General features: G+C 39.3%; 5 protein-coding genes across 9 annotated transcripts; 2 read left to right on the top strand and 3 right to left on the bottom strand.

Moving 5' to 3' along the window:
- Positions 1 to 186: 186 nt before the first annotated feature.
- On the bottom strand, positions 187 to 3,082 carry rpp40 (ribonuclease P/MRP 40 subunit). Its single transcript, XM_062482202.1, has 8 exons — positions 2,858 to 3,082; positions 2,592 to 2,736; positions 2,393 to 2,461; positions 2,192 to 2,287; positions 1,928 to 2,053; positions 1,312 to 1,510; positions 1,010 to 1,144; positions 187 to 550 (listed from the first exon to the last, which is right to left on the bottom strand). The coding sequence occupies exons 1-8, from the start codon at positions 2,975 to 2,977 to the stop codon at positions 352 to 354; spliced, it is 1,089 nt and encodes a 362-aa protein (XP_062338186.1). The 5' UTR covers positions 2,978 to 3,082; the 3' UTR covers positions 187 to 351.
- Positions 3,083 to 3,693: 611 nt separating this feature from the next.
- On the bottom strand, positions 3,694 to 4,790 carry lyrm4 (LYR motif containing 4). The gene is made up of 3 exons (XM_062480724.1): positions 4,633 to 4,790; positions 4,237 to 4,357; positions 3,694 to 3,949 (listed from the first exon to the last, which is right to left on the bottom strand). Exons 1-3 carry the CDS (start codon positions 4,716 to 4,718, stop codon positions 3,890 to 3,892), a joined length of 267 nt encoding a protein of 88 aa, XP_062336708.1. The 5' UTR covers positions 4,719 to 4,790; the 3' UTR covers positions 3,694 to 3,889.
- Positions 4,791 to 5,005: 215 nt separating this feature from the next.
- Positions 5,006 to 10,256, top strand: riok1 (RIO kinase 1 (yeast)). Its single transcript, XM_062480718.1, has 17 exons — positions 5,006 to 5,176; positions 5,555 to 5,768; positions 5,882 to 5,972; positions 6,132 to 6,201; positions 6,283 to 6,325; positions 6,597 to 6,689; positions 6,816 to 6,928; positions 7,126 to 7,206; positions 7,384 to 7,470; positions 7,647 to 7,784; positions 8,009 to 8,112; positions 8,248 to 8,354; positions 8,583 to 8,648; positions 8,861 to 8,980; positions 9,193 to 9,246; positions 9,653 to 9,799; positions 9,903 to 10,256. The coding sequence occupies exons 1-17, from the start codon at positions 5,121 to 5,123 to the stop codon at positions 10,011 to 10,013; spliced, it is 1,695 nt and encodes a 564-aa protein (XP_062336702.1). The 5' UTR covers positions 5,006 to 5,120; the 3' UTR covers positions 10,014 to 10,256.
- Positions 10,257 to 10,814: 558 nt separating this feature from the next.
- On the top strand, positions 10,815 to 14,283 carry impa1 (inositol monophosphatase 1). 4 transcript variants are annotated; one of them, XM_062480722.1, is made up of 10 exons: positions 10,815 to 10,952; positions 11,441 to 11,561; positions 11,732 to 11,865; positions 12,259 to 12,363; positions 12,459 to 12,504; positions 12,701 to 12,809; positions 12,933 to 13,041; positions 13,436 to 13,587; positions 13,848 to 13,974; positions 14,116 to 14,283. In XM_062480722.1, coding segments are annotated over exons 2-10 (846 nt in total). In that variant the 5' UTR covers positions 10,815 to 10,952; positions 11,441 to 11,498; the 3' UTR covers positions 14,117 to 14,283. The 4 variants fall into 4 exon arrangements, with proteins under 4 accessions (XP_062336706.1, XP_062336704.1, XP_062336707.1 ...); XM_062480720.1 differs by having other exon boundaries at positions 10,816 to 10,952; positions 13,848 to 14,283; XM_062480723.1 differs by having other exon boundaries at positions 10,844 to 10,969; positions 11,474 to 11,561; positions 13,848 to 14,283.
- A 374-nt stretch (positions 14,284 to 14,657) lies between these two features.
- si:dkey-181m9.8 (E3 ubiquitin-protein ligase lubel) lies at positions 14,658 to 23,908 on the bottom strand. 2 transcript variants are annotated; one of them, XM_062480717.1, is made up of 21 exons: positions 23,765 to 23,908; positions 23,187 to 23,277; positions 22,823 to 22,888; positions 22,558 to 22,724; positions 21,844 to 22,004; positions 21,570 to 21,640; positions 21,014 to 21,157; positions 20,497 to 20,610; positions 20,053 to 20,310; positions 19,771 to 19,862; positions 19,264 to 19,452; positions 18,730 to 18,912; positions 18,394 to 18,492; positions 17,927 to 18,016; positions 17,702 to 17,816; positions 17,305 to 17,423; positions 17,088 to 17,201; positions 16,825 to 16,885; positions 16,573 to 16,666; positions 16,275 to 16,443; positions 14,658 to 15,891 (listed from the first exon to the last, which is right to left on the bottom strand). In XM_062480717.1, the coding sequence occupies exons 1-21, from the start codon at positions 23,807 to 23,809 to the stop codon at positions 15,733 to 15,735; spliced, it is 2,601 nt and encodes an 866-aa protein (XP_062336701.1). In that variant the 5' UTR covers positions 23,810 to 23,908; the 3' UTR covers positions 14,658 to 15,732. The 2 variants fall into 2 exon arrangements, with proteins under 2 accessions (XP_062336701.1, XP_062336700.1); XM_062480716.1 differs by having other exon boundaries at positions 14,659 to 15,891; positions 21,002 to 21,157.
- Between the last annotated feature and the right edge of the window lie 1,483 nt (positions 23,909 to 25,391).

Genomic DNA, 25,391 nt, shown 5'->3' with positions numbered 1-25,391 from the left:
AGCAGTCTTCTCTGCTTGATACTGGGGGGGGGGGGGGGGGGGAGGAGGTGTCGCCTGAAGGAGCTGAACCTCTGCTCTGTATACCAAGCCATCTGGTGAGGTACTGTGCTTGAACGGGAAAAAAAAACAGTAATTGACAACACTTCTTATCAACTTTGATGAATAAAAAAAAAACTACAACATGATCGCTAGACACTGATTTATTAATTCAACTTAAAAAAATACAGTTTAAAGAAAATTACATCCTGAACTGCATACTTCTGTAATTCAGTCCAATTAGTTCCACCTACTGTTGACATTTTGGAAGAAATGTTGCCGTGAAAATCTTTGTAAAAGTTAATAGGCACATGGTTATGGTGGACACTCATCATGAGCACCAGCACCCATGTGCAGCCAGTAATCTTGGTTTTTGAAGATGACAAAATTATAGAAGTTTTCCCCTCCCTTGTGAAATGAATGTTCTTTGAACCCCCAGGAAACTGGACTGTCCATGAAACCATGTACAGTCAGTGACAGCCAGGATGTGAATTTTGGTTCATCAAAATAACTCCTTAAAAGAGAAGAACAAACACTTGTCAATCACTAGCATTTTCAATTATTACTTGTAGATGTATTGATAAAGTAAGTGGCTTCTTTGGAAATATGATAATCCACCTACCTCAATGGTTTGATTCAATAGAATTTGCTGTATTTAATAACTAACTTTACCAAATAGTAAAGTTGTTGCCCATTATATTAACAGCCTGAATAATCAATATGAAACATTGGTTGATCATTCTATTTTGAGAACTTTCTAGGGATTGTATGAAGGCCATTTCTTGTCAAAGTATTAGTATTTCAATTGCAGAATGTTCACAGAATGCATTTAAAAATGCATTGAGAAATTGAAACAGTGAGAAATATTCACAACATTAATCTTGCAGATTTGGCCGTGTAAAAACCAACAACACATACATGACCATAGACTGCACATTGTGGTCTGCACAATGTAGCAGAATGTAAAACGTACCGAAGTTCCTGCAACAGTTTGTAGATGTCTTCAGGTAAAAGCAAGCCTGTGATAGTGCACAGTAGAGCACGGCTTACTGGAATATGGGGCTCAGGACAAGCGTACGTTGACAGGAAACTAGTTGCAGTATTGTCACTGTAAAGGATAAAACAAAACACTGATGGGAGACTTTCAACTACAAAAAAAGTGTTTAGCCATTCATTTCAGTCCCACACAGCCAAAACATTGATTGGTCTCTCACAACAAAGAGACTAAAACAAATGAGTTGACACCAGGATAGATATTCTGAGTTCCCCGCATACCAGTCAATATCTGCATTTACAGCTCCAAGCCACTCAAGGAAGTTTGTGGGGTCACAGGAGGATTGGTCGCCCCGCAAATCCGAGTGGTGGAGAGCCGGACATGGCAAGTCCCTCAGAGTGAGGGTATTGACATGAGGCCTGTGCTCTGTCCACTGGCAATGGGACAGGAAACTCTGCAGGGTCTCGTTTCCATCCACTCCTACAGGTCAACACAACAATGACAAAAATATCCAATAAAGTTAAGAATGTATGGGCAACATTTTGGAACGTGGCATTTTGGATTACATCAGGCAGCCTTGGTCAACACTCATTCTGCTTATGTGTAAAAAGAACATGCCTAGCACTAATGACTACCATGCTTTGGTTTTTCAGAAAAAAATAATAAACAATCAATATAAGATTGTTGATTTGTGGGGGTTCATAGCGTTGACAGTGTACAAATACATCTACATACACAATACAAAATTCTACATATTATGTAGAATGACATCTCAATTCTAGTTTGCATTCCACTGATGTGAACAATTTTAACCCTTGTGTTATCTTCGGGTCATTTTGACCCATCAGTCATTGTGACCCGGAGGCAGCACAAGGGTTAAGAGAAAGTATTAACTACCTGAGCTGTGCTGGGACAGTAGGAAGTCACTTTTGAGGGTGACCCTCTCCTGCAGGCTGGTGAGAACCTTCTTGTGAAATTTCCCTCCAGGAGCCATGGCCTTCTCAGTCAGGTTGATGGTCACTACTATTAAATCAACCAATAAACATGTTAATATCCCAATTTTTCTTCTACATTGTCTGTCATCATTATTGTACACATGCCCTCTTGGTTATCAATACACAACTATACATAATGTAGAACCAAATTTCTCATGGTTCTCACCATATCTCATGACCCGCCTGTGATTGTAACGCGAAGGCTTTCCTTCAAGGCCAAGCTGCTCATACGTGTCCTTATCCAGTGAAAGAATAAGCTGTCCTTAAGAAACACAAAGGAACAGTTAACTCATTAGTATTCACAATGTTTCCCCTTGACATGTTCATGTATTTTTGCATCCTCCCCCACAAAGTGCAACCAACTCACTGTTCGGAAGAAGTGCTATGGTGTTATCTTCATCAATTCTTGTCTTGTAGGACAGAGCATAAACACCACCTGAAACAGACACGTGGGTACCTTATTGTCAACAAGTCGGTACACTTTTTCCTGAAAGGGGCCAGTTGAAGTGTCGTGGAGTAGTAGTCCCTATCTAAATGTACTAATCAAAGGCATTTTTAGCACTTACCTTTATGCAGAACATTGTCCAAGAACTCTTTTTCCAGCAATTTATAAACTGGCAAATCCTTGAGTAAATAAAACTTATTGAACCCGTTAAAGACACTGGTCAGACGTGATGTAAGGCCACCACAGTCAGGTAAAAACAGCGACACCTGAAAGGATCGAACAAACATCACTCAAACACTCAATTAAATGGCTGACTGATTACGTACAGGAGCAACCTCTTTGCATATAACATTGTGTAAACTTTAGGTTAATTACAGGTTTCCTTACCTTATGATTAAAGAAATGATGTGACACGTGAGTATGATATCTAGAATTTTCGTCCTCAAAATTAGATTTTTCGCACACAAGCAACGTTCTAGGACACTTTTGCAGCTCAGCACTAGACATTCTAATCAAGATTTGACTTAAAAATAATTTAGAAAAACAAAAAGTAAACACTCATGGTACTAGCTACACTTCACGCCTGTGTCCCCTTTCACCAGCGTCATTCAATTCTATTTCGTTCATTTGTTAAACGCAGGTTAACTTCATAGTCCGCTGTCGCCCCCTGTTGTATTGGAATAGAATATTATATATGTAAGTCTCTATTTTATGGAGGCTGTGATACACTTACACTTGAATGTTAAAAGCACTTAATATACCTATAAGGCCTACCCTTTTTGGTGGCGGACTTCAGTAGGTGTATGGTACAGTTGGTAAAGGTATGGTACAGGTGGCTCTCACCTACAGTATTGCAAAGGAAGGTAACATACCTTGAATATGCTTGATGATTCCTATGCATATTCACATGGCAAAAAAGTCAGGATTGAAAGAAGGATAGGGGACAAATGGAATCAACTCAAATCAATTCAACCAATACTGCAATGAAAACTATCCATTAGTGGAATCTACCCATTGACTTTGGAGACCAAACATCACACTTTATGCTTGATCTTGTTAGGGTTTCTGTCAATTTCAATTTTCCATATTGCTATTTACAATGTACATGTTGTGTACAGTGTTTTGCACATTAATGTTACAAAGGAGACAAATAATAGATAGCTCTGCAAGAGAAAAACACAGAATAAAATGTTGCGTATTGATCCAGTCAAGAAAAGTACATATTGTAGTGTGAAGTATGAATCCATACAAGTTTAATTACAATGATTTATATAACAATAAATTACAGGACATTACAGAGAACATTTGAGACTGAAGCCTAAAGAAGCCACAGAGCTGACTCAGCCCCAGTCTCGTTTTAGTCCCTTCTCCTCAGCAGGGAGACATTCCTCACTAGAACTACCATCACTTCTGAAGACCTCAAGCCCCTACTCTCTCCACAATGGTCATCTGAGCAGTGTACAGCTGACCAATGGACACCTGTAGAGAGAGACATTTTTTGTCAGTAAGAGAGGGTTAATTAAATGTTGTTTCTATAAACTCTACTTTAAACACAGAGCACATTGAGAACACATATTTAGCCAATGGGGACAGAAGTTCCAAGTATCCCCATGTTTTTCTGGTTTCACTTTTTTTCCACTCAGCTATTGACATTCTTAAAGAGTCAGGTGCACAAGCCACACATTTTTTAGGTGAATTATTATTGCAGTCAAATAAATATCAGACACTGTGATGAATAGGTTCCAAGTTCATGGGGCAGTCTTTACCTGTCTCTTGATGATGGCCAGGCTCTCTCTGGCCTGGTTCAGAAGAAAGTCCAACGTTTTAGGGTTGTCAACATGTACATTCTCCCTGAAGCCATCCTTGACCCTGCGTAGTGCATACGTTCTGGAAAATAGTAGAATAGAATAATAATTACTACATTATCTATGTATTTTGTAAGACGCTTGGTTAACAATAACCACTAGTCTACCATCCATGGAAATTACACTTAATGAAGTTCCAAATTATTATCTGGGGAAAGGTAGAGCAATTAAATTATGAAAATACTGTGATGTGGCCTGTGAGGTTTTAACATGACGTAGTCAAAATATGTGCTGCAACACTCCAATAAAAATCATATCAGGCTACGGATACATCATCATACAACATTACATCTCTACCTGTAGTTATAGGACGGGAATTTCTTGCTTTCTTTCATAAGCATTCTGTACAAAGATATCACTTGAGTTTTGCTCGTTGACGCCATGTTGATAACAAATTTTCTTCTTTCAACACATCTATTGAGAATTACTGCCACCCACTGCCTTGGAGTGAAAAAAAAAGCTTTCAATATCAAATGGCACTAACCAGTACAACCAACACGACAGTGCTGTATGCCTAATAAAGCAAACATACATGTAATGAAAATAAATAAATAAATAAATACACAAGCTCATAATTGAAAAAAGCTCACAGTGGTTTCAACACCAGTCCTATCCTTTTGAGTTGTTTTATGTTTTTGACCCTTTTGAACCTCCCAGTATCCGTAGCCAACAACTCACGTGAGCGGAAATGTTCACGGCACGCTGGTATCGGCCAGGCAACCACCCTCTTAATCTTTTTTGGTGGCTTTAAAGCTTGTTTGACATTTTACCACAAGTTTAAAACTATGTCTATGACCCAAATTGTACCGGGTCAATTTGATGATGCAGACGAAACAGAAGGGTAATACATCTAAAATTTGAAAGCCTAACTTTAGCTATACCATACAATTGTAGAAACAGTGTGAATGTCTTACTTCAAAACTTGTATGTCTGACATGTTTAATACTCAAATGTACGTGTCCAAACTTTTGACTGGTACTGTATGTCGCTAATATTAATGTTACTAGATATAGCAGTGCACAATAGTGTACATGATCCGCAGAAATTCCAGTCAGTACAGTAAGATTACTTTAACTAGAGAGCAAGACAGTGTTGGGGTCCTTTATTTTGCCTTTCTTTTGATTTTAGCAAGTGTTTTGTAGAATTGGCCTTGATAAATGTGTTGTCAGTTGGGCTAGCTAACTATTACATAATTATGGGGTTGGCTTTATTATTCCAGTTCTGCCAACATACAACCAATAGCGGGGATCCCTACATTGAAGTGCCAGGTGGAACGAAATCATCTGGAAACGTCAATACATTCCATGGCTGAAGAGGAGGAGGAGGATTATGATGATGATGATGATGATGATGATGAAGAATGGGACTGGGATGAGTCAGGGATGGACTTGACAAAACGCTACACAGCCAACAGAACAGGAATGAATCACCAGGTAGACTAATGTGTATCAAAGATCACTTAATTGGCCTACATCTCTCAACCAAACGGGTTATTTGAAGTACTAAATTATTTTGATATTTAAATCATATTTAAATATGTTTGCAGGCAAATAAACAAAACTCCACAAGCAAATCACAGCAACTTTCAACCCCCACTGACAAGGCCTTGAGAAAGTTTGAACACAGGATAAACCTAGGTATGTTTGAAATGTTTTCCCCAATGCTCATTTATGTTAGTAATGTGAAAACACAGCAGTGCAACTTTGGCAAGGAGGACTGTAGGCTGCCTGCATTGTTGTAAAATATTGTGTAAGAGGAAATGCAGAGCACCAACTGATTTATCTGTTTCATTTTAGATAAGCTCAAATATGCAGATTCTGTGACCAACAAAGTGACTATGATGCAGAAACAACGGGACGCTGGCACGTATGTACCACTATTCATGACATCATAAAAATGCAAATCAATTTTTGGTACCTATAATTTTCTATAATTCTTCCTACTTAGATATCGAGTAAAAGACAAATCAGATCGGGCTACAGTGGAGCAGGTATGACTTTCCTACAGTTTCACATATTCGGACATATAACTCAATTGCCGCTTTATCCAGCTACAGCTCTAAAAAGCTACCAATTCAATGTATTTTGTGGGTGGTATAATGATGATTGTGTTTGACCAATATAAATTAGTATAAATCATATCAATGGGTTCAACTATGATCTGTTAAGGTTCACAAGCACCTGTTGACAAATGACATGCTGTATAGGCAATATACATTTGGTAGTGCATTATTTGTAATTTACTTGTTCCGTTTTTTTAAGGTCTTGGATCCACGGACTCGTATGATTCTGTTCAAAATGCTGAGTAGGGGGGTCATTTCTGAGATAAACGGATGTATTAGCACAGGAAAAGAGGCAAGTATGCTAAACTGTTGACCAGTTTTACTTTTAGGACTGTTCATAGACTGGATAGTGACAGTTGTTGTACAAATGAATGGGTCATTAATGGGATTGTGCTTCATACATTCTTTCTACAATAAGGCAAATGTTTACCATGCAACCACTGCAAATGGTGAGAACAGAGCCATCAAGATATACAAGACCTCGATCTTGCTGTTCAAAGACCGTGACAAGTATGTCAGTGGAGAATTCAGGTAAGAAATATTTCCGTTTTTACCTATGAAGGACATAAAAGTTACCCACAACTTTGGTTTTTACATGCAAACACTATGCAATAACCTTGTCCTAATAAGGGGGCTAAGGACGTGTCATTTTGACCCACTCTCTTTAATTCCTTCATCCTCTTTCAAGAAATGGCAGTAGGTTGAACTAAAAGTAATATGTTTTTCAGATTCCGGCATGGTTACTGTAAAGGAAACCCTAGGAAGATGGTGCGAACTTGGGCAGAGAAGGAGATGAGAAATCTTATCAGGTATGCTGCTTTACACTGGCACGGGGCACTTACTGGATTATTCATAGGTCCAAAATAACAGACATGAATAATTGTAACTGTCATTGTTGGCATTAGACATTGTCCTGCACAAGAAAAAATGGGGCGTCTCTTCAATGTCATTGGGCTGTCTTTTTAACAGCTGTCTTTTGATTTAAGGTTGCAGACGGCAGAGATCCCAAGTCCTGAGCCAATTATGCTGCGAAGCCATGTTCTTCTCATGAGTTTCATTGGAAGGGATGACATGTAAGAACCACTTAGATGGACAAAAACCCCTTTGTTACATCTTAGGCTTCTAGTCATGCAGTTGTGACTAATTAATAGCAAACAATTTACTATAATGACATTTCATACACTTCAAAGGTAAATCTTTACAGCATTTTTTTCAGTGATTGATCAGTTTTGTGCTTTTTAATTCTCAGGGCTGCTCCCCTTTTGAAAAACGCAGCTTTCTCGGAGTCCAAGGCTAGAGAGCTCTATCTTCAAGTGATCGAGAACATGCGAAGGATGTACCAGGATGCTCGACTGGTCCATGCGGACCTCAGTGAGTTCAACATGCTGTATGTTTCTTCTTAATCTAAAGTGTTGAATATTTGTGTGCTCTTTTTATATTGAATAAAGGCTTACAAAATGACAATTATGTAATGATAATATTGCTTTCTTATGCTGTTATTTTTTATTGAACCATTTTAATGAGAACCTTTTTTATTGAATTTATGGAATGTATGAATTCTCATCAATTAATATAATTTAAATGTGATATTATTAAATTGATATTCTTAAGGTACCACAACGGGGATGCGTACATCATTGATGTGTCACAGTCAGTTGAGCATGACCACCCCCACGCTCTGGAGTTCTTGCGTAAAGACTGCACCAATGTTAACGGTGGGTTTGGAACCCACTAACGTCTGTTTGGGACCACTTCTGACAGCTCAGCATATTCACATTCAGTGTCAGTCATGTTGTTAATGGATGTGAATTCTCATCTCAAGGTTGTTCAATTTGTCCCTTTTTCTCTAGACTTCTTCCTGAAGCGTGGGGTAGCTGTGATGACCCTGCGAGAGCTTTTTGAATTTGTCACTGACCCTTCAATCACAAGCAGCAACATCCACCTGTACTTAGAAAAGGTGCGTTGATAAGGATGTCTTAGATGTTGTTTTAAAACAAATACATGTCAGGGTTGGAGTCAATCTAGATTATTGGAATTGTGTTTGATATATGTTAATTTGAGGATTTATTGAGTTTGAATAGTGCCATGTATGTTATGTCCCCCCAAGATCATAACCCAATAGGCATGAAGGTATGTTTTGATTATGTATTCACTTTGATAACTTCCTGTTTATTTTTTGTTGAAGGCAATGGACATTGCGTCTAAGAGGACGGTAGAGGAACGATCCAATCAGGAAAGCGTGAATGAAGAGGTATGTATAGGAAACAATATTCCCCTCTAATGCAGTTGCATTTGAACATATCTTCATATGATCACACTGCAACATCTACACTATGTGACCTATTGAACAAGCCAATTTTATTTAGACACTTCCTAAACTAGCTTATTTGGACTTGTCTTTGCTTTTATATATTCTGTTTCTTATTCAGTTTTTCTTAATGAGTATTTTTTAATACATTGCAGGTGTTTAAGAATGCCTACATTCCGCGTACGCTTACAGAAGTGAGCCACTACGAACGTGATGTTGACACCATGATGAACATGACAGAAAATGAGTCCTCACTCAACAGGCAGAATGACAATGTAAACTGCTTAAAAGTCCAGTATGCAATATTGCCAAAAGTATCAATGACTGAAAAACGTTTTTATTTATTTAATTGAACAATGTGTTTTCCTACCCTACTATATACCGTACTGTATGCAGATACACCAGAATAACTTGCATTTGCTTCACATAGAAGAAAATGCAAGTGTATGGCTAGTTTATTAATGTATTTGTTTACTTCGTGGTCCAGATTCTCTACCAAACAGTGACAGGCCTAAAGAAGGACCTTTCTGGAGTTCAAACGGTAAGTTTGACTCATGTTTACTTGTGCAAGACCCACACGAGATGTATATTTAAAATGTAATTATCTTGTATTAATTGTCTTCATGTAGGATATGCTTTTATCTAAATGGACGTACAGCAAAGGTTGAACTGTTTTCAACTGTGACATCTTGATCTGCAATCAAATGCTCTGACCACTTAGCTATATTTCAGGGAACTGTTACATTGGCAAAAAGATCAAAAACACTGATCAGAGGTGTTGAATCGTTATATAGGTCTTTAAGACTTAGTATACCTGTATAATTGTAGTTGTATTTATTCTATTTTCACAATACAAGTAAAAACTGTTCACAAAATATGTAACCTGGGCACTGATTATTCAGTGGCAAATCATAGTCATTTCTTGTGGATATGTCACTGTACTGTAGGTACCTGCTCTTCTGGAGCACTGTGACGTGCTGGAGAACTCAGAGGACGAGAGTGACGATGACGAGGATGAGAGCGAGGATGAGGAGAGCGAGAAAGATCATGATGATAAAGGGAAGCCAGAAGATGAGTCACAGATGGATAAGAAGGTACTTCTGCTCAACACACATGTTGGAAGAAACTGGCAATATCTCACTGGGTGAATATTTGAATCCAATATCAATCCATACCAATTTTGTTTTCGTGTTTTAGGAAAGGAAGAAAACAACCAAAGAAGCCCAGAGAGAAAAAAGAAAAAACAAAGTACCGAAACACATAAAGAAGCGGAAAGAGAAGGTTTCCAAAACAAAGAAAGGCAAATGATGGAGAAAGAAATGAGGGAAACCACGGACACACCTGTCTCATCCACAAGAGCAAAAACGGACTCCTGTCTCACTGCATGGCCTTAACTATAATGTAAAATGATCCATGACTTGTGTGATGGTTGGTTTGTACAGATGTGTTGGGTAATACACATTTTAGTGTATTACTCTGAGTCCATATTAGGGTTTTTACATCAGTATTTTGATTAGATAAAGGTAAAATATATGTAAGAAACAAAATAAACACAAACATGGTAATGACAATACACACTTCTATCTATCATGGATCTCATTGATGCTGTAGGTCACTGTAAAATCTAGATAGCTTCTTCTTTTTCCAAGATGGACTCAATGTAAAAGAATGTGCTTAACATGCGCATCTAAAAATGATATTGTGCTGTGAGAAAACATTAAATTAAGGAAGGGATAGTTACCTGTGTAGCTGTTTTACCAAAATCTTTGTTTTAAATCTTTAAAAAAAAAAAACATATTGCCTAAGCCTGTGACCCATCAGCCTTACTCAAGTCTTGGTTCTTAGTACAAAATACTTAGGCCAAGATATAAAAAACATGAATCTGATGTAGCAAACCAACATCAGATCATTACACTACTGCTCCTGACCTTTGGGGCATAGATTACTATAGGAGTTTGTTGTTAGATGCCAAAGGTGTGATGACATACATCCGGTTTAATTATGCAATATGTAAGCCATCAGTCACCCGCCTTGTGTTTTCACTTCAAACAATTAAAACATCAATATTCAAGCTATAAAAAAAATAAAATCACCATGGAAAGTTTACTACCAATGGTTTTAGCACAGGTCCAGTGTACGTAATTGGCCACAGTGGCGTGTGCGGCAGCATACTTCAACGTGTGTTCATCTCGGATAATCCATTCGATCGACGAAGAAGAAAGCAAAACATACGGATTACGGAAGCAGCTCATTATTTTACACAGGTAAGACTTTAGTCCCCAAGAGGTATCCAATATAGAACAAAACTTGATCGTCATAATGTCTGTTTTACTTTATTTTCACTTTGCTGAACCTCCCCTTTTAGACATAGCTAGCGGTTAAATATACGAAAAGTAAATATTTTCCAAATAAAGAAGAGAAACCCGTATCGGTGATTAGATTAGGCAGTATGTGCTTGCCCAAATTAAATGTTTGCCATCAAATGTGAGGATTTACATCAGTGTAAAAATATTGGATACTGACCTGAACTGACTGAAGAGCTTCTCATACATTCTCATAAATAGCTTGAATGTGGTCTGATGTGGTACTATCTCTGATAGTAATAGTTTTAGACAGAATAATGTCCATTGTCTCCGTGACCATTGACAAATTGTTCACACCATTTAATTTTTAAGGTTTGAGTTGTGAGATGTAATCTACAGTACATATGTCCAGTGTTTGGTTTCCAGAATAACCTTTATGTAATAACCTTCCAGCATCCTTTTAAGGGCATTTTCCTAAAATCACAGCACCATGCCTGACCCATGGCAGGATGCCATGGACCATGCCGTGGCTTTGGCCAGGAAAGCAGGATCTGTGAGTGTGTCTGTGTGTGCGTGCATGCTAGTATGAACTTGTCTGAGTCTGGTTCTATCCATACTTTCTATTTTGTTTGCATAGTCTGGCAATTGTTGTTTTACATTGTCCCCGTTAGACAAGTATCTTTATCACACTGGTGAGTATTTTTACAATCTTCCAATCTCTAGATGGTGAGGGATGCAGTACAGAATGAAATGACCATTACTTGCAAGAGCTCCTCTGTGGATTTAGTGACGAAGACTGACCAAAAGGTGGAGAAGCTCATCGTTGAATCTGTGAAAGAGAAGTTTCCCAAGCACAGGTATAGTCACTTTAAAGAATATCCTCTTCACATAATGTGTATTTGATACCCTCCCATTAAGGTGTGTCTAGTAAGCAATTAATATGGTAGTGAAATGCTTTAGATTTGTTCATTAAGGTGAATGTCAAAACATTGTGCAAAGCCCTGCTAAACAGGAAGCCAAACATCAAATGCACTATGCAAGTAGTAAAAGTGCACTCTGAAAGTATCCAGACCCCTTTCCCCCAATTTTGTTACAGTCTTACTCTACTATATTGATGCATTAACTACCTACAGTAAGGTAATGTAAAGGTGTAAAAAGGGAAAGGGTCTGAATACTTGAAAATGAAAATGCACTGTATCAGACAGTACCTGAGGGTTTCCTCTTAACACCTGTTCTTTTTGCTTTTCAAGTTTCATAGGTGAAGAGTCTGTGGCTGCTGGTGAGCCTTGTGTCCTGACTGACGACCCAACCTGGATAGTCGACCCCGTGGATGGGACCACTAACTTTGTCCATGGGTAAGAAATGTGTCTCTTGGTTGACGAAATATGAATTATATCATTATTTATGGTTTATTATTATTTATTACCATTATTTTCCTTCATCCTGATAGATATCCATTTGTTGCTATTTCTATTGGCTTTGCAGTCAACAGAAAGGTATATTATGATTTTTTTGTTGTCCTCTTTAAATGTGATGCTATACTACATTCTTACAATTGAATACTTTAAACTTCCTTGTATAGTTTTAAGAATAGAGTGAGACCATCTGAAAAACTGATGAAGTCAGAATACTTTCTGAAGGCACTGATACCCTTAATTCTCAATACAATGCTAAAATCGCTTTATTCAACAGATGGAGTTTGGTGTAGTCTACAGCTGCATAGAAGATAAGATGTACACAGCAAGAAAGGGGAAGGGAGCCTTCTGTAATGGACAGACACTTCAAGTGTCAGACCAGAAGGGTAACCTTCTATCCCTCCCATGTACCTGACGGTCAAATGTATCTCTCGACTGACTACACTTGTCAAAAGTCAAGGTTCAGTACAATAGTCAAACAGAGTATGTCTGTTCATTTTGGATTGCAGACATCAGCCAATCCATTATCGCCACGGAGTTTGGATCAAACAGAGATGCGGAGGTTGTAGATAAGATCTTCTCAAGCATGAGAAAGATCCTGTGTCTACCGATCCATGGGTAAGCCCACAGAGATAAAGTGTTAATGTCATTAGACTATCAAGGCAGTAGTGAGTTGGGGGGCATTTCAAATAACTTGGGGTAAAAAATGGGATTCTGCCCATTGACTTTACAAGCCTCTTTTGGACAACCGTTCTGGTAGTTTTAATACACTACACAAAAATGTGTAGTGTCGTAGATGACGTGCTCTCATGGTTATAAAACACCTTATTACCTGAACGCTAATTAAACTAGGTAGACCTGAACTAAAATGTTCTCGTATTAGCTGAAGAACCTTAAACAATGGTCTATGTAAGGTTTTAAATGCTGATACTCTGCCAGCAGGTTGGTGTGTCCCAGCATGCATCTGTCTATCTGTTATGACCCTGTGTCTCTTTGTCATCTTCACCACTAGGATGCGAGGAGTGGGTACGGCTGCTACTAACATGTGCCTGGTGGCGTCCGGCTGTGTGGAGGCCTACTATGAGATAGGGATCCACTGCTGGGACATTGCGGCCGGGGCTGTCATAGTCACAGAGGCTGGAGGAGTCCTCATGGATGTAGAAGGTAGTGTAACATTTTGTACTTTGTCATCATATGTCCTTGTCCTACCTGGTTAGCTGTTTTCATGATGGACGGTAACACATATTCATTACCATAAGATAGTCTACTATTTACTCAGTTGATACAGGTACAGTTAACTAAATTGGAAAATTGGACGCTCGAACGCACAACCAATGTATGATCTCCAAATTGTGTTGATTTTCATCAGTTGGTGTCGTTTACCATTTTATGGCCACTAATGCAGTTAATTGTTGTGGTTTTAGGTGGGCCTTTGGACCTCATGTCTAGAAGAGTAATAGCTGCCAACAACAGGAATATTGCTGAAAGGATTGTCAAAGAAATTGATGCATTCACCCCTTTGAGAGATGATGCACCTATTGAACCAAAATAGTGCGTTATCTATGAAGTTTGGCTAACTTTGTATATTATAAAAGTATGCATATTAGTATGTCCCAAAATTAGCCTTGTCACATTTCAGTTTTTAAATGTATTTTGTTTTCAGTAAGTGACATTGTAAAAACATTTTGATAGACTACCCGTTTGGATTATTGAAACAGCATTGTTGTCATTTGGTAGGTAGAAGAATGATTGGTGCAACCTTTAGGCAAGTCTGTACTGAATGTAGGCTTGTAGTCTGGGCTACGTTAGACTCCTCATGTTCCTAGGATTAACTGCTGAAATACATCAAATACTTCTCTGCTGGTGGAGAATTGTTTTGGAGTTACACAGTAACTGAGATCAGGCTGAACTAGAAGTGTGTGGAAAGTCCAGTTTAAACACAGGATTTACCGTGGGCAACCTCACAATTAAACGTATTCTTGTACTGAAGGTTGACCTTTTACACATTTTGTATTTCTTAACATTGCATGTTCCTTCTGCTTTCCTTCTTCACTCCAAAAAGAGCCATAGTGCAGTCAGAGATGAGCAAATGGCAATGTTTGTCATTGTCCCAGGATCAGGAATATCAATTTCAATATATTAACACTTGTGTACTATGAAAACTTTATTGTATGAAGTATTAACCAATTCACAATGACTTCAGGCTTGTTAGTGAATATTTTAATAGAATATATTTCATAAATAATAACACACTTTGTAATTACTGTAATTGTGTTAGCTCTATATGGAAAACAATTCTATACATTTTAAGAGGAAATATTTGTGTAAAACATTAGAACGTACTGAATAGTGTGTTGACTATTGTACCATACTAGCAGATAATGTACAGTGCATAATCAAGAAAACGTCTTATTGGATGTACTTAACTCTAACTTCAATCCTGAGAACCTATTTGAATCACCTACTTTACCTTTGTTTAAGGTAAAGTCACATTGAGACCAGTGCCTACATTAGTCCTGACTTTATGAAAAACATTACAGCCTTAGGGGCCAAAAATCTACTAAACAAGGAAACAAAAAGTGCATTAAGTAGCTCATTCATTTCACATTATAGACTTGCATAAAAAAACAGTTTAGCAGTGTTAAATAGACATATCCTGCATATTCAAACATCCCAAAGGAAAAAATGAGCTTTTCTCCATAATCATTACTCTCACTCATACCATTCACTTTATTTTTATCTTTCAATCTAATCAACCTTTTTTATGCATTTGTGCATGGACACATTCATTTCATACCACATAATCCACTTAATCAATTATGTAGTGACGTGCACTTCAAATATCCTTCATAGACAGAACAAGGATGTATTTGAGTTGGGTTTGAAATGAGTTTTCAGTGAGATCCACTTAAACTATAGAATCACCACAATTCTTAAAATGTCCCTACTTTGCTTGTTTGTTTGTTTGTTTGCAAAATGTCACAAGCCATGTCAACTCAGGACATGTGGCCGCCTTGTGACATTTTGTGAAATGTAAACAAGGCCGTGTGCAGTCCCATCATGTGCTCAGAAGCCGAGCAGGGTCTCTTATAGGGTTAATCCAACGGGTTTATTAGTCCAACATAGGTGGAACCATTGAGACTGATGGGCGTACCGTACCCATACAATTAGATTCTGTAAAATGGATATTATTCCCTTTTATTTAAGTCTGACCATAATTTCATATATTTAAACAGGACGACACTAGACAATTTAATCCTAAATAAGCGTGTCAGAGGTCATTGCATAACATTGTTCTGGTTGGCATCCTTAGTCATTGAGTAGTAACAATAACTGGGAGTCTTCTGAGAAGCCACTAGCTGAGATGTCCTGGGCAGCAGGCCACATGCTTCCCATAGGTGGGCAAAGGTGACCTTTCACCTTCACAGGAGTGCCATGGTCCCTCAGGCGAACACTCTGGGTAAGTATCTGAAAGTGGTAGAGGTAAGTGGGTTGGTACTTGAGACTCACGCAAACTAAACACACAATGAGCCCTGTGCATTTTGCGTAGCATTTGAGCTCACAGTGCACCGTTACGATTTGAATCCTAACATGCAAATGTAAATGCTAACTGGCAGCAAGTTAGAAAGGATTCAAATGTGACTCTTAAAGCCACACAGGGTGACATCCTTTTTTGATTTTTGCTTTGTCTGCTTCTACATGAGTCCTCACCTGTGCCTAGAGCTAAACATGATTGAAATGTGAGTCTAATAGTTGTAGGGCTACAGTGTAACATGCAATGAGTTATTTTTAACTAAAAAAAGAAAAAAATTGAATAATTGTTCTTATCATTATAATGAATTACTCCTCACCAGTCTGAGGCGGTGTATGTAGAGTGGCTCAGGTTCTTGAGGCTTCCTCTGTGGAACAGGGACATGCCATCTCTGTAAATCTGTCACAATCTCTGCTGCGTCAAACAGAACCGCTGGGTCGGCCTGACTTCGGTTAATGATTTCAACCAGGTACTCCTTATAATGGAGTCTGGGGAATGGTAAGAAGAAGAAGAAAAAAACCAAAACATTTGCATCCCACAGAGCACTCAGCAAAAACAATTCCACTGCAGGTTTAGAAGACACGACTTGGGCCCTGTTACTCTCTTATGTCTCTTACGCGCAGTAGCCGTTGTGCTCAGTAAGAGCTGGTCGACCACACGGTTCCTCCTTCCTACCGCCCGTGTCTCGTAGCTCCAGAACAGCACACACACCTGATACACAGGGAGTCAAAGCGTCTTAAAAAAGATAGTCAAATGCCAGGGAGTTGGTTGTGTCAAACAGGACAAATGTATTCTCCAAACGTAAATAATACATTTAGGTAAAAATCCAATGTAGATACATTTGTGCAAATGGTTGAAATGGGCTTTACCTCTAAAGCCTGTCTTAGTGAAGTCTTCTTTGATCCGATTTGAGAGGGAGACTCTGTAATGCTGGAGTTCAACATACAGACCGACCATCATTAGTACAGTAACAGTCTACAATAAGAAATTAGTTTTATGGCACAGTAAGTAACAGAATTGGTACAGTAAGCACCCGGATAAGTATGGCCATCATCGTACACCAGCCAGTCTATGGTGAAAGAGTGAGTGAGTGAGTTATGTAAGATCTGTAGCCTAAACAGATGACACTTACCTGTAGTAGCTTGTGAAGTCTGGTCACACTCCAGTCCCTTAGGTGGTACAGGCAGTCCCTGGGGTGGTGGGCGTGTAACCCCTTAGTACCACACTCAGCAGAGAACTTACAAGCCTAAGAAGATGACACAACTGCATTTACCAAGTCATCGCGGGTCATTTTAATACTAACAATGTGTAACTCAGTCGTGTTCAAGCAAGGGACATGGCACACTTACGGAGCCTAATTTGAAGGACCTTTTGCAGCTGCCACAGAATTCATGCTGGCACTGGGTGCATTTGAAATGGAGGCAACCACCCTTGGAGAGGTAGAACACAAACTCGCATTTTGGACACTCTGAAACAAACAGGTTATGGATGTAGTTTGTGTGGCATGCTACCATTTGCCGCGTAAAGGAATGTATTCACACACCGATTACCAGGCCATTATATGTATATTATCTACACAACTGACAAATACATCTATTTAATTTCATTTTTCATCTTAACTTGTTTTGTTAGGTATCCTACAGAAAATAATTGTATTCACAGTGTGGACTATAGCTAGCTCTCTGGATTGAGCATAAGGTCCAAATCCATATTTCATTACACACCTAAATAAGTGTGTGTCCTTACCTATTTTGTTCTTGTTTAGGAGGATCTCTAGTCGTGTAGTGTGGTGCTCTGGGTCATTGTGGAGTTTCCACTCTTTGAACTTCTGACATGAGAGCCCCTCATGCTGGGTAGCCCACTGGTAAACACACACAGCACCGGAGAAAAATGGAACACAAACCACATGGTTAGATCAATAGCTAATAGCTTTTTTCTAGATATCAAATGAGTGCATGTAATCCCTCTTACAGCAGTCTTGCATCGGGAGCAGGTGCTTTTCCCACAGCTAGGGCAGTCCATCCTTAATCGGTCTGCCTCGTGTAGAAGGCCGAACGAGCACTGAAGAGCACACAGATTTACACTCACTTTCCACAATGATACAAGAGTTTTCAGTAACTGATAGCAGAATGCACATGTATTCTTTTTGGATTCGGATTGGAGCAATAATTGCATGATCTTCTGACCAATCAAATCAGTCAAAAATAATTTCATCAAAACAGTGTTCAAGTGTTTTGGCCCATATCCACCACTGACTGCATACAAGGGTTGTATAGGGAATTTTGATAACTCAATCATTCATATTGCAAGTATTTAAATCAAGCCACTGACCATACAATACATTTAGATGTATTTTACATTTCAAAGACACATTGAAAGTGAGATAGACGGAGAACTACTGATTTACAGAAACAGAGAGAAGAGGGATGTTTCCCTACATGGGCACACCAGCGGAAGTTGGGCATTTCTTGTAAGGCTCTGTCTCTCAGCTTCCTCTGGAACAACTCATGGGTCTGAGGATCCAGATAATGTCTGATCTGTAAACAGATGGGTATCATTATTCAATAAATATTATAAATATCAAATGATTAAAAAGGAAAAAACAGTAGCATTTAGATCAAATACTGTGGGCAAGAATTTGCTGATGCTACTAAATGCCAATGGTCAAAAGTGTAGTATGGTCGTTGTTATCTGGAAGTGCTGTGTTTGTGCTGGGATATGTCCAACGAAATGGCATTGTGCTAAAGCCTTTTGGGAGTGCGGGAGGTCGTCACCTTGGTGTCTAGCAGGCTGAAGTAGTCCATCAACCCCTCCGTGAGCCCCTGGGTACGAACGTCCGGCTGGCTGCACAGGGGACACACCATGTGGGCGATGCTCTTCTCCTTGATGGCTGCTGAGAAGTAGGCCTTGAAGCAGGCCTCACAAAAGGCACACGAGCAGTGGGTCATAGTGACGATCTGGAGGGGTAAAGGAAGGTTACATGGAGGAGGCTCGAGGGTCAAAGGTTGTAGGTCGGATGCTTTTATTTCTATAGGATAGGTTCCGGTCCAAATTTGCTTTAAACAAATGTTTACTCATTGTTTTGGGCGCAATTAGTGTTGAGGCAGCTATCCACATACTTATATATCCCTTCCCTGAGAAGTAATATAATCATCAGCAAATCCATAAGCATCATGACATTTGTCATATTTGTTAGGCTCACTGACACAGGACAATTTGTCCTTTCAGTCTTCCTCGTAAAATAGTGACAAAAAGCAGCAGGTGCATGAACACCAACATAATGCCAGTCTGACCACAGCCTGACCTACCTTGCAGAAGGACATCATCTCCTGGCAGATGGGGCACTCGTGGGAGAGGAACTTGAGAGCCGAGGGAAAGTCGCTGCACAACTGCACCGCCTCCTGGACATCAGCAGGGGTGAAGCTCTGCCCCTCCAGGGACAACAGGCTCCTGAACATGGTTGCCTTGTCCCCGGAGATGACATCTGGGATTGGAGTCTATATGAAAAGCCACAAAAGAAAAACTAAAATAGTTTTTGGATCGCTTGAGGACTGTTCAAAAGAATAGTTTGCTATTTGTAAATGGCCACAAGAAACTATAAGAAGTCATTAATTACATCATGGTATTACAGTTTAATGGTACCTTACTACACAAGTTTAACCAGGTACAGTGTAGGAGAAAGGGGTTAGTGATATGTGGAGATGGGAAAAGGACACCTAGTTCTCCCTGTGTAATAACGTGTACTGCTTCACTGTGTATCTACACACAGTAGAAGTTGTTACTAGTTTTTGTCTTAAATAGTAGGACAGCCTCACCTGACAACTGTCAAAGCTCCTCAACTGGATAAGGACAGGTTTGTTATTCAAAGTGATAATTCTGTTTGCCTGTTGTAACACTTGCTCTGCATCTATAAACAGATTAAAATGACATGAATGTAAAAGTACAGTCAAATGCACATGAGTAATTATAGGAAATGTGCATAGCTTGGAGACACACTTTTAGTTTGTCAGGGATCAAGCGAATCCGTGCAGATGCCTCTTTTTAGCTATTAACAAGATTGGACGTCAACCCCAGCCTAGGTCCATCTGTATGTTCACCTATGGAGCTGTGGAAGGTGATGCAGGCCTGGTCAGGCTGGGCTGCAGGGTAGGTCACATCCACAACCTCCCCTCCTCCGTTGGTCTTGCGTTGGAAGTAGAGCGTCAGTTTGTTCTTCATGTGTCGAGGGACCACGCCCACGGGCAGCTTGTTCACCAGGACCCTGTGGCTGTCATCCACCAGGGCCAGGGGGGTGGGGGAGGGCTTGGGAGTGGTCTGGCTCTCTCCAGAGGGAGTGTGGGAAAGTGTGGCAGCTCCTGCAATGTTCAATTCAGATATACTTGATGGTTGATGTGCCTTCCAAGCAGAGCAGAGGCTGAGCTGCATTGTTTGCAGTGTAGCCTATCCAGGAGTTTTTTTTCCCCCAGTTCAGATTGTTCGATTATTTGTCCTTCAAACCATTGTTAATTTTTTTTAAATTGTTATTTTCTTTCTTTCTTTACCTTTAGAAGTGTTATCTTTGGTTTCAAGCTGGTACATGTTGACCACATTTTCCAACTGCAGGCTGCTGAATAGGTTGCTGATGTCCCCCGAGCTGGATGGAGTTGCATTTGGAGCTGTAGTGAAGAGAACAGGAAAATGTTAGACCTATAGAATGTACCGTAATGGAGTATACTGTCATTTACAGGTGGTGGGTCACTGTTTTGGATACAGTGCAATGAGATACATTTGTAGTGTTACCTTTCCGTTACCCATAGAATCCAGTTTCATTAATGTAGAATACCAAAATACAACCGTATGTGAGGTAGTCCCTATTCCATCAAAAATTCACTTCTTTTTCATTATTCATTATGCTCAGGTGCACACACCATTATTCCACTACTAAACACGGCATACATTTGTTAGACCCTTTTCCCTCCCTAAACAGATGAACCTAAGAGAGGGTCATAATGGTGACCCCAATCTGCTTACATACCGAAATACAGACCAACTGGGGGTGAATCCTACCTAAGCCACTACCGATGAAAGGGTTGGAGGAGGAGTACTGTAAAGGCGGGTCAGATGGTCTGAAGTCGATCTCCAACAGCTCTTCCGTGTAGGATCGCCTCACCCTGGACTCCCCAACTACCTCAGACTGGCTGGACTTTAAACCGTTGGGTGAAGCTAAAGGAGAAACAGTGGAGCCAACGGGAAACAAAAGTAAAAGACAGCTCTATAATCTGGAAAGGAACAGTTAAGATTAATATTCATATTTGTAACATATGACATAACTCAAAATTATGTCTATGCAGGAAGACAAAATAATGAGTATAATAGAGAGTTGGTGTACTGTGTCAGACAGACAGTGGCCAAATGTGCATGCTAAACTTAAGGAACTACAATGTTTGTGTGCAGGTAAATGTGGCCCGTGTTAAATATTCCTGAGAGAGTAAATCAGCAGAGTGGCAAACACACTGTCTCCATAGTCTCCAAAGGCACTTAATACAGCACTCACTAAAAGACTTGTGAAACTGAATGACAGTTGTGGATTCTGTTGTGGACTACATTTTTTAGGGATTCTAAAACCAAAACTCACCTCTCTCTCTCGGGGTCTGCATCAATGACTGTCCAACTGTTTGGGTAGAATAGCTACTTGGGTTGAGCCAGCTAGTGTTGAACACAGAGCAAAACAAAATCAAAGAATCAACAATAACATTCAATACTACTTCGATCCACAGCATATTCAATAACAATATTCTACAGTGTAATGCTGCTACTTTCTCAATAACAGTTATGCTGCTTGTTGTATATTGTACTGTATATTGTACGTATGAATTCACTGTCTAGAAAAACGGAGAGCCCAGGTTTACCCGCCATCAGATAGATGCTGTCCATGAGCATCAAGACACTCTGCATGTGCTCTGTGTGCTGGGGTAGGTAGCGTCTCAGCTCTCAGTGTGGCAAAGAGGGGAGTCTCTTTTAGGAAGGCAGATCTCATCTCTGCGACAACTTGTGCGAGACTGGACTGACCCTGCAAATTTCAATGCACCGACATCAATGCAATATTCATTAGAAGATCTGACCATCTTATCCTTTAGTGTGGCATGCTTGTCCATAACACAAATATTTACTGTAGCCCTCTAGAAATACTCCAAGACTGCTCGTTTAAACACATACAGATGCACATGAAGACACAAGAACTGGCTTCATAAAGGACATTGTGGGATTTCTTTCCTTAACATTGTTTGAACCTTAACAATACTAAGACTTTATTGTACATTTGCAATGTACTAACAAAAAATATTCTGAACAGTTAAGGGTAGGCCTAGTTCTGGAAATAAGCAATCCTATTTGTTGATAGAAGCTTAAATGGTTTGGAAGTAGTAACAACAGTGTAGTCACTGTTGAATTTAAGAGTTTACCTTTACTCTCTGTTTTATTCTACGATAGATTGATTTAACATCATTACATTTAGCCTACTCCAAGCCTTGTTGAAACCCTGTCCATTAAACCTTCCCCAGGTGAGTTCAAAAAAGCCTATTAAACATTGTAAATATTCCAATAAAACTGTGCCATCAACTTACACTCTTCCAGTTGTTAAGACAAATGAGACTGACATGCCCACTTGCATCCACACAAGGGCATTGGAGGTTGATCACCATAGAACCCGACGGACACACATGGCACCTTGGTTGGTTTTGGGGGTGTGTCTGATGAAGCCAAATGCGTACTGGGATGTTGTATGTATTACCTTGGAAGGCCAAACAAAACACAAGAAACACTACTATGATACTGCAACGTATAAGACAGTTAACTATTCCATAGTCTGTTGTTATTCTGTGTTTTTACCATCATATGGTACTGGAATAGTGCCAGCCAAACAAACCAACTTCTTCTTCTCCTTGTTGGGGTAACCTGCAGTGTTAACAGGACAGTTATCAATTATTGAATATCCAGTCCAAGGAATCTCTAATGAGGTTGAATAATATATTAGTGGTGGAGAAATAAAAGGAATGGCCTGAGAGGGCATCTCTCTGAAGATAAGCCAAGCAGGCTTGGAAAGTGCATAAATCACCAAGGATTACTAGTCAATGTCCGATTGTGACCCACTATAAACTGGTGAAGAACAACTCAAGATCACTGCAAATATAGTGCTAAGACCATCTTCATCCACCTGGACACGCGTGTTGGTTTTTGACTGAACTGAACTTACAGTAGAAGTCCACATACATCCGCAGATCTCCGTATGTTGCTGTGACACTCCTGATATCCCTCAGTGCTTCCGCAGGAAAATTGTATTTACACTGTAAAACAGCATGCAAATCAGTCAACCCCTTCTGTGACTACAGTAACAATAGTAATCTGTGGTTCATAGTAATCAGTAGAACAATCAACAAAGAAATGTGGATTAATTTTGTGGGAACTTTCTACGTATTCTCAGAGTAGTAGCTACTAATGACTGTACTCTAGTTCTGCGTGTAGTAGTATGTCGGTTAATAGCATTCATTGGCATTGCATTACTAAGTCAGGTGCAATCAAGACTAATTCCCAAACTGTTAGCTTTCAACACAATGCATTTTGTTGTTTGATAAATGTTTTTTCTCACTTCTTACTCCAACTGCGAACTATCGTCTGATGTCTCGCTACTAGTACTAGCTACTAGCTAGCGAAGCTAGGCAGGCTAGCTACCTACAAGTTCTACAGACTAGCTCAGCTGTCAGTGTCACTGTGTCAGCCACAAAGTTTATTAGCGTTATTAGCGTAGGATAGCAAGGATAATTTCCAACTCACCTCGGCCAGAGTTTCAAATTCAAGTTCAGCTGGAACCCTCGGCATCGTTATGCGTGTTCGATGAAAAAATATACATAGAAAAAGTTATACAATTCCACATAGCATGATACAAAACAACATGAGAAGGGAACCGCCGACAGCGTCTTCAGTCTGTGGCGTCCTTTCCCAGAATTCCAAAATAAAGGACCAGGGACAAATTGCACTTCTAATGACAGGTGCAGCTTTCACAAATAAGCTGTAAAATGACAAAATAATACCTCCAAGCACTGCGTTGATTGAAACAGCGTTCTACATGAACACGAGCATCTGTCAACACCAGAGTTTGTTTGAATAAAATTGCTTTAATAATATAGTTATTTGGTTACTGTTTGTCAGTTATCTCAATCTCTCAAGAACATTTGCTTGATTTGCTTTTCTTTAGCTTGCTTCCTGTTGGTGGCAGAGGTGGCTAAAACGACTTTGACCATACAGCAGCTGTGAACATTACTTCTCAGCCATCACTTCAAATACTAAAGGTGCAAGCAGCCAAGTTCAGATGCTTGCACACTCAAAAGCTCGTCCTAGATGGTATCTGGTAGCTTAAGATCTGTGGTCAGTGCACATTATCCTACACATGTATAACCAATGGGTATCCCTGCAGAAAAGAGTCTGAAACATATTGTATGCCGCCTTGTACAGTATTTTAAGGTTGCACCCATACAATGTTTCTCATATAATCAGAGGACATTTAGTGAGTAAATGAGTGAGTTATGTTGCCTTCAACTTTATTATAATACTAAAGCTATTCAAGTCACATTTTTACAACAGCTTGTTTCGTGGCCTCCAGATAAGACATGCATACACACAACTGAATACGTCAGATACATAATAACTTAACAATCTAAATAAACAGGCACTATGATAAATAATTTATATTCGGCTCCCAAAAATAATCCTCAGCTAAATATCACTGGTCCCTATTTTGCTGAACCAAAATGTGTAAAGACGAGCAAACTCTTTTGTCTAATAATCAAAATATGCTGCTGTGGAAATTTGGGGGGAGAAGCCATGTCAGTAATTTAAAAGGTACAATATGAGTTGCAACAATAAAACCCAACATAAAATTCACATTAATTCAATAAGTGTATTGTAATTATTGCTGCAACATTTACTGTCAACTTTTATTGAAAAACATGCCCCTCTTATGTACTGAACTCCTAAAATACCTGTACCGATGAATGCTAAGATAGTTAATTGATCAATGAAAATACGTTACAAAAGACAAGATACTTTAGAAGCTCCCACTTGAGAATAGGTATTTTGTATATTTAGAATTGTTGTAGCCGACATTACATACAGTCTATAACCAACATAACTACATATAGTTTGATCTAGACTTTATTTGGGGCATGCAGTGTGCCTGGTTGTTTCACATATTGACAGATATGTCACTTGAACCAATTGATGCCAGATGGAAAGCAGATTTTTAATAATGCATAGGGTATACACACAAAGATGCAGTACATAGAATGTGCATTATATATTTATATATATAAGACAATGCATTTATTAATTTAGGCTAAAGACATAAGCAGGATGAAACATTGGTAGTAGGCTCTGTTATTTAAGGTGTTTAAAAATTCAGATC

Source organism: Osmerus eperlanus, chromosome 16 (assembly GCF_963692335.1).
Source record: "Osmerus eperlanus chromosome 16, fOsmEpe2.1, whole genome shotgun sequence".
Lineage (NCBI taxonomy): Eukaryota > Metazoa > Chordata > Actinopteri > Osmeriformes > Osmeridae > Osmerus > Osmerus eperlanus.
The sequence above is the reverse complement of the archived record's forward strand: the minus strand, read 5'-3'. Positions and strand labels throughout refer to the sequence as shown.

Bases quoted from the DNA above. Each gene is read 5' to 3' on its own strand.
- rpp40 (XM_062482202.1), bottom strand. From the start codon at position 2,977: ATGTCTAGTGCTGAGCTGCAAAAGTGTCCTAGAACGTTGCTTGTGTGC. The intron at 1,145-1,311 runs GTATGCGGGGAA...TATCCTTTACAG, and splicing joins GTAAATGCAGATATTGACTG to TGACAATACTGCAACTAGTT. The intron at 551-1,009 runs GTACGTTTTACA...TTCTCTTTTAAG, and splicing joins AAACTGTTGCAGGAACTTCG to GAGTTATTTTGATGAACCAA.
- lyrm4 (XM_062480724.1), bottom strand. From the start codon at position 4,718: ATGGCGTCAACGAGCAAAACTCAAGTGATATCTTTGTACAGAATGCTT. The intron at 4,358-4,632 runs GTAGAGATGTAA...ACTATTTTCCAG, and splicing joins TTCCCGTCCTATAACTACAG to AACGTATGCACTACGCAGGG. The intron at 3,950-4,236 runs GTAAAGACTGCC...CTCTCTCTACAG, and splicing joins TGGCCATCATCAAGAGACAG to GTGTCCATTGGTCAGCTGTA.
- riok1 (XM_062480718.1), top strand. From the start codon at position 5,121: ATGTCTATGACCCAAATTGTACCGGGTCAATTTGATGATGCAGACGAA. The intron at 7,785-8,008 runs GTATGTTTCTTC...GATATTCTTAAG, and splicing joins CTCAGTGAGTTCAACATGCT to GTACCACAACGGGGATGCGT. The intron at 9,247-9,652 runs GTAAGTTTGACT...ACTGTACTGTAG, and splicing joins ACCTTTCTGGAGTTCAAACG to GTACCTGCTCTTCTGGAGCA.
- impa1 (XM_062480722.1), top strand. From the start codon at position 11,499: ATGCCTGACCCATGGCAGGATGCCATGGACCATGCCGTGGCTTTGGCC. The intron at 11,562-11,731 runs GTGAGTGTGTCT...TCCAATCTCTAG, and splicing joins TGGCCAGGAAAGCAGGATCT to ATGGTGAGGGATGCAGTACA. The intron at 12,364-12,458 runs GTAAGAAATGTG...TCATCCTGATAG, and splicing joins ACCACTAACTTTGTCCATGG to ATATCCATTTGTTGCTATTT.
- si:dkey-181m9.8 (XM_062480716.1), bottom strand. From the start codon at position 23,809: ATGCCGAGGGTTCCAGCTGAACTTGAATTTGAAACTCTGGCCGAG. The intron at 22,725-22,822 runs GTAAAAACACAG...TGGCCTTCCAAG, and splicing joins TATTCCAGTACCATATGATG to GTAATACATACAACATCCCA. The intron at 18,017-18,393 runs GTAGGGAAACAT...TGTGCTCTTCAG, and splicing joins ACTTCCGCTGGTGTGCCCAT to TGCTCGTTCGGCCTTCTACA.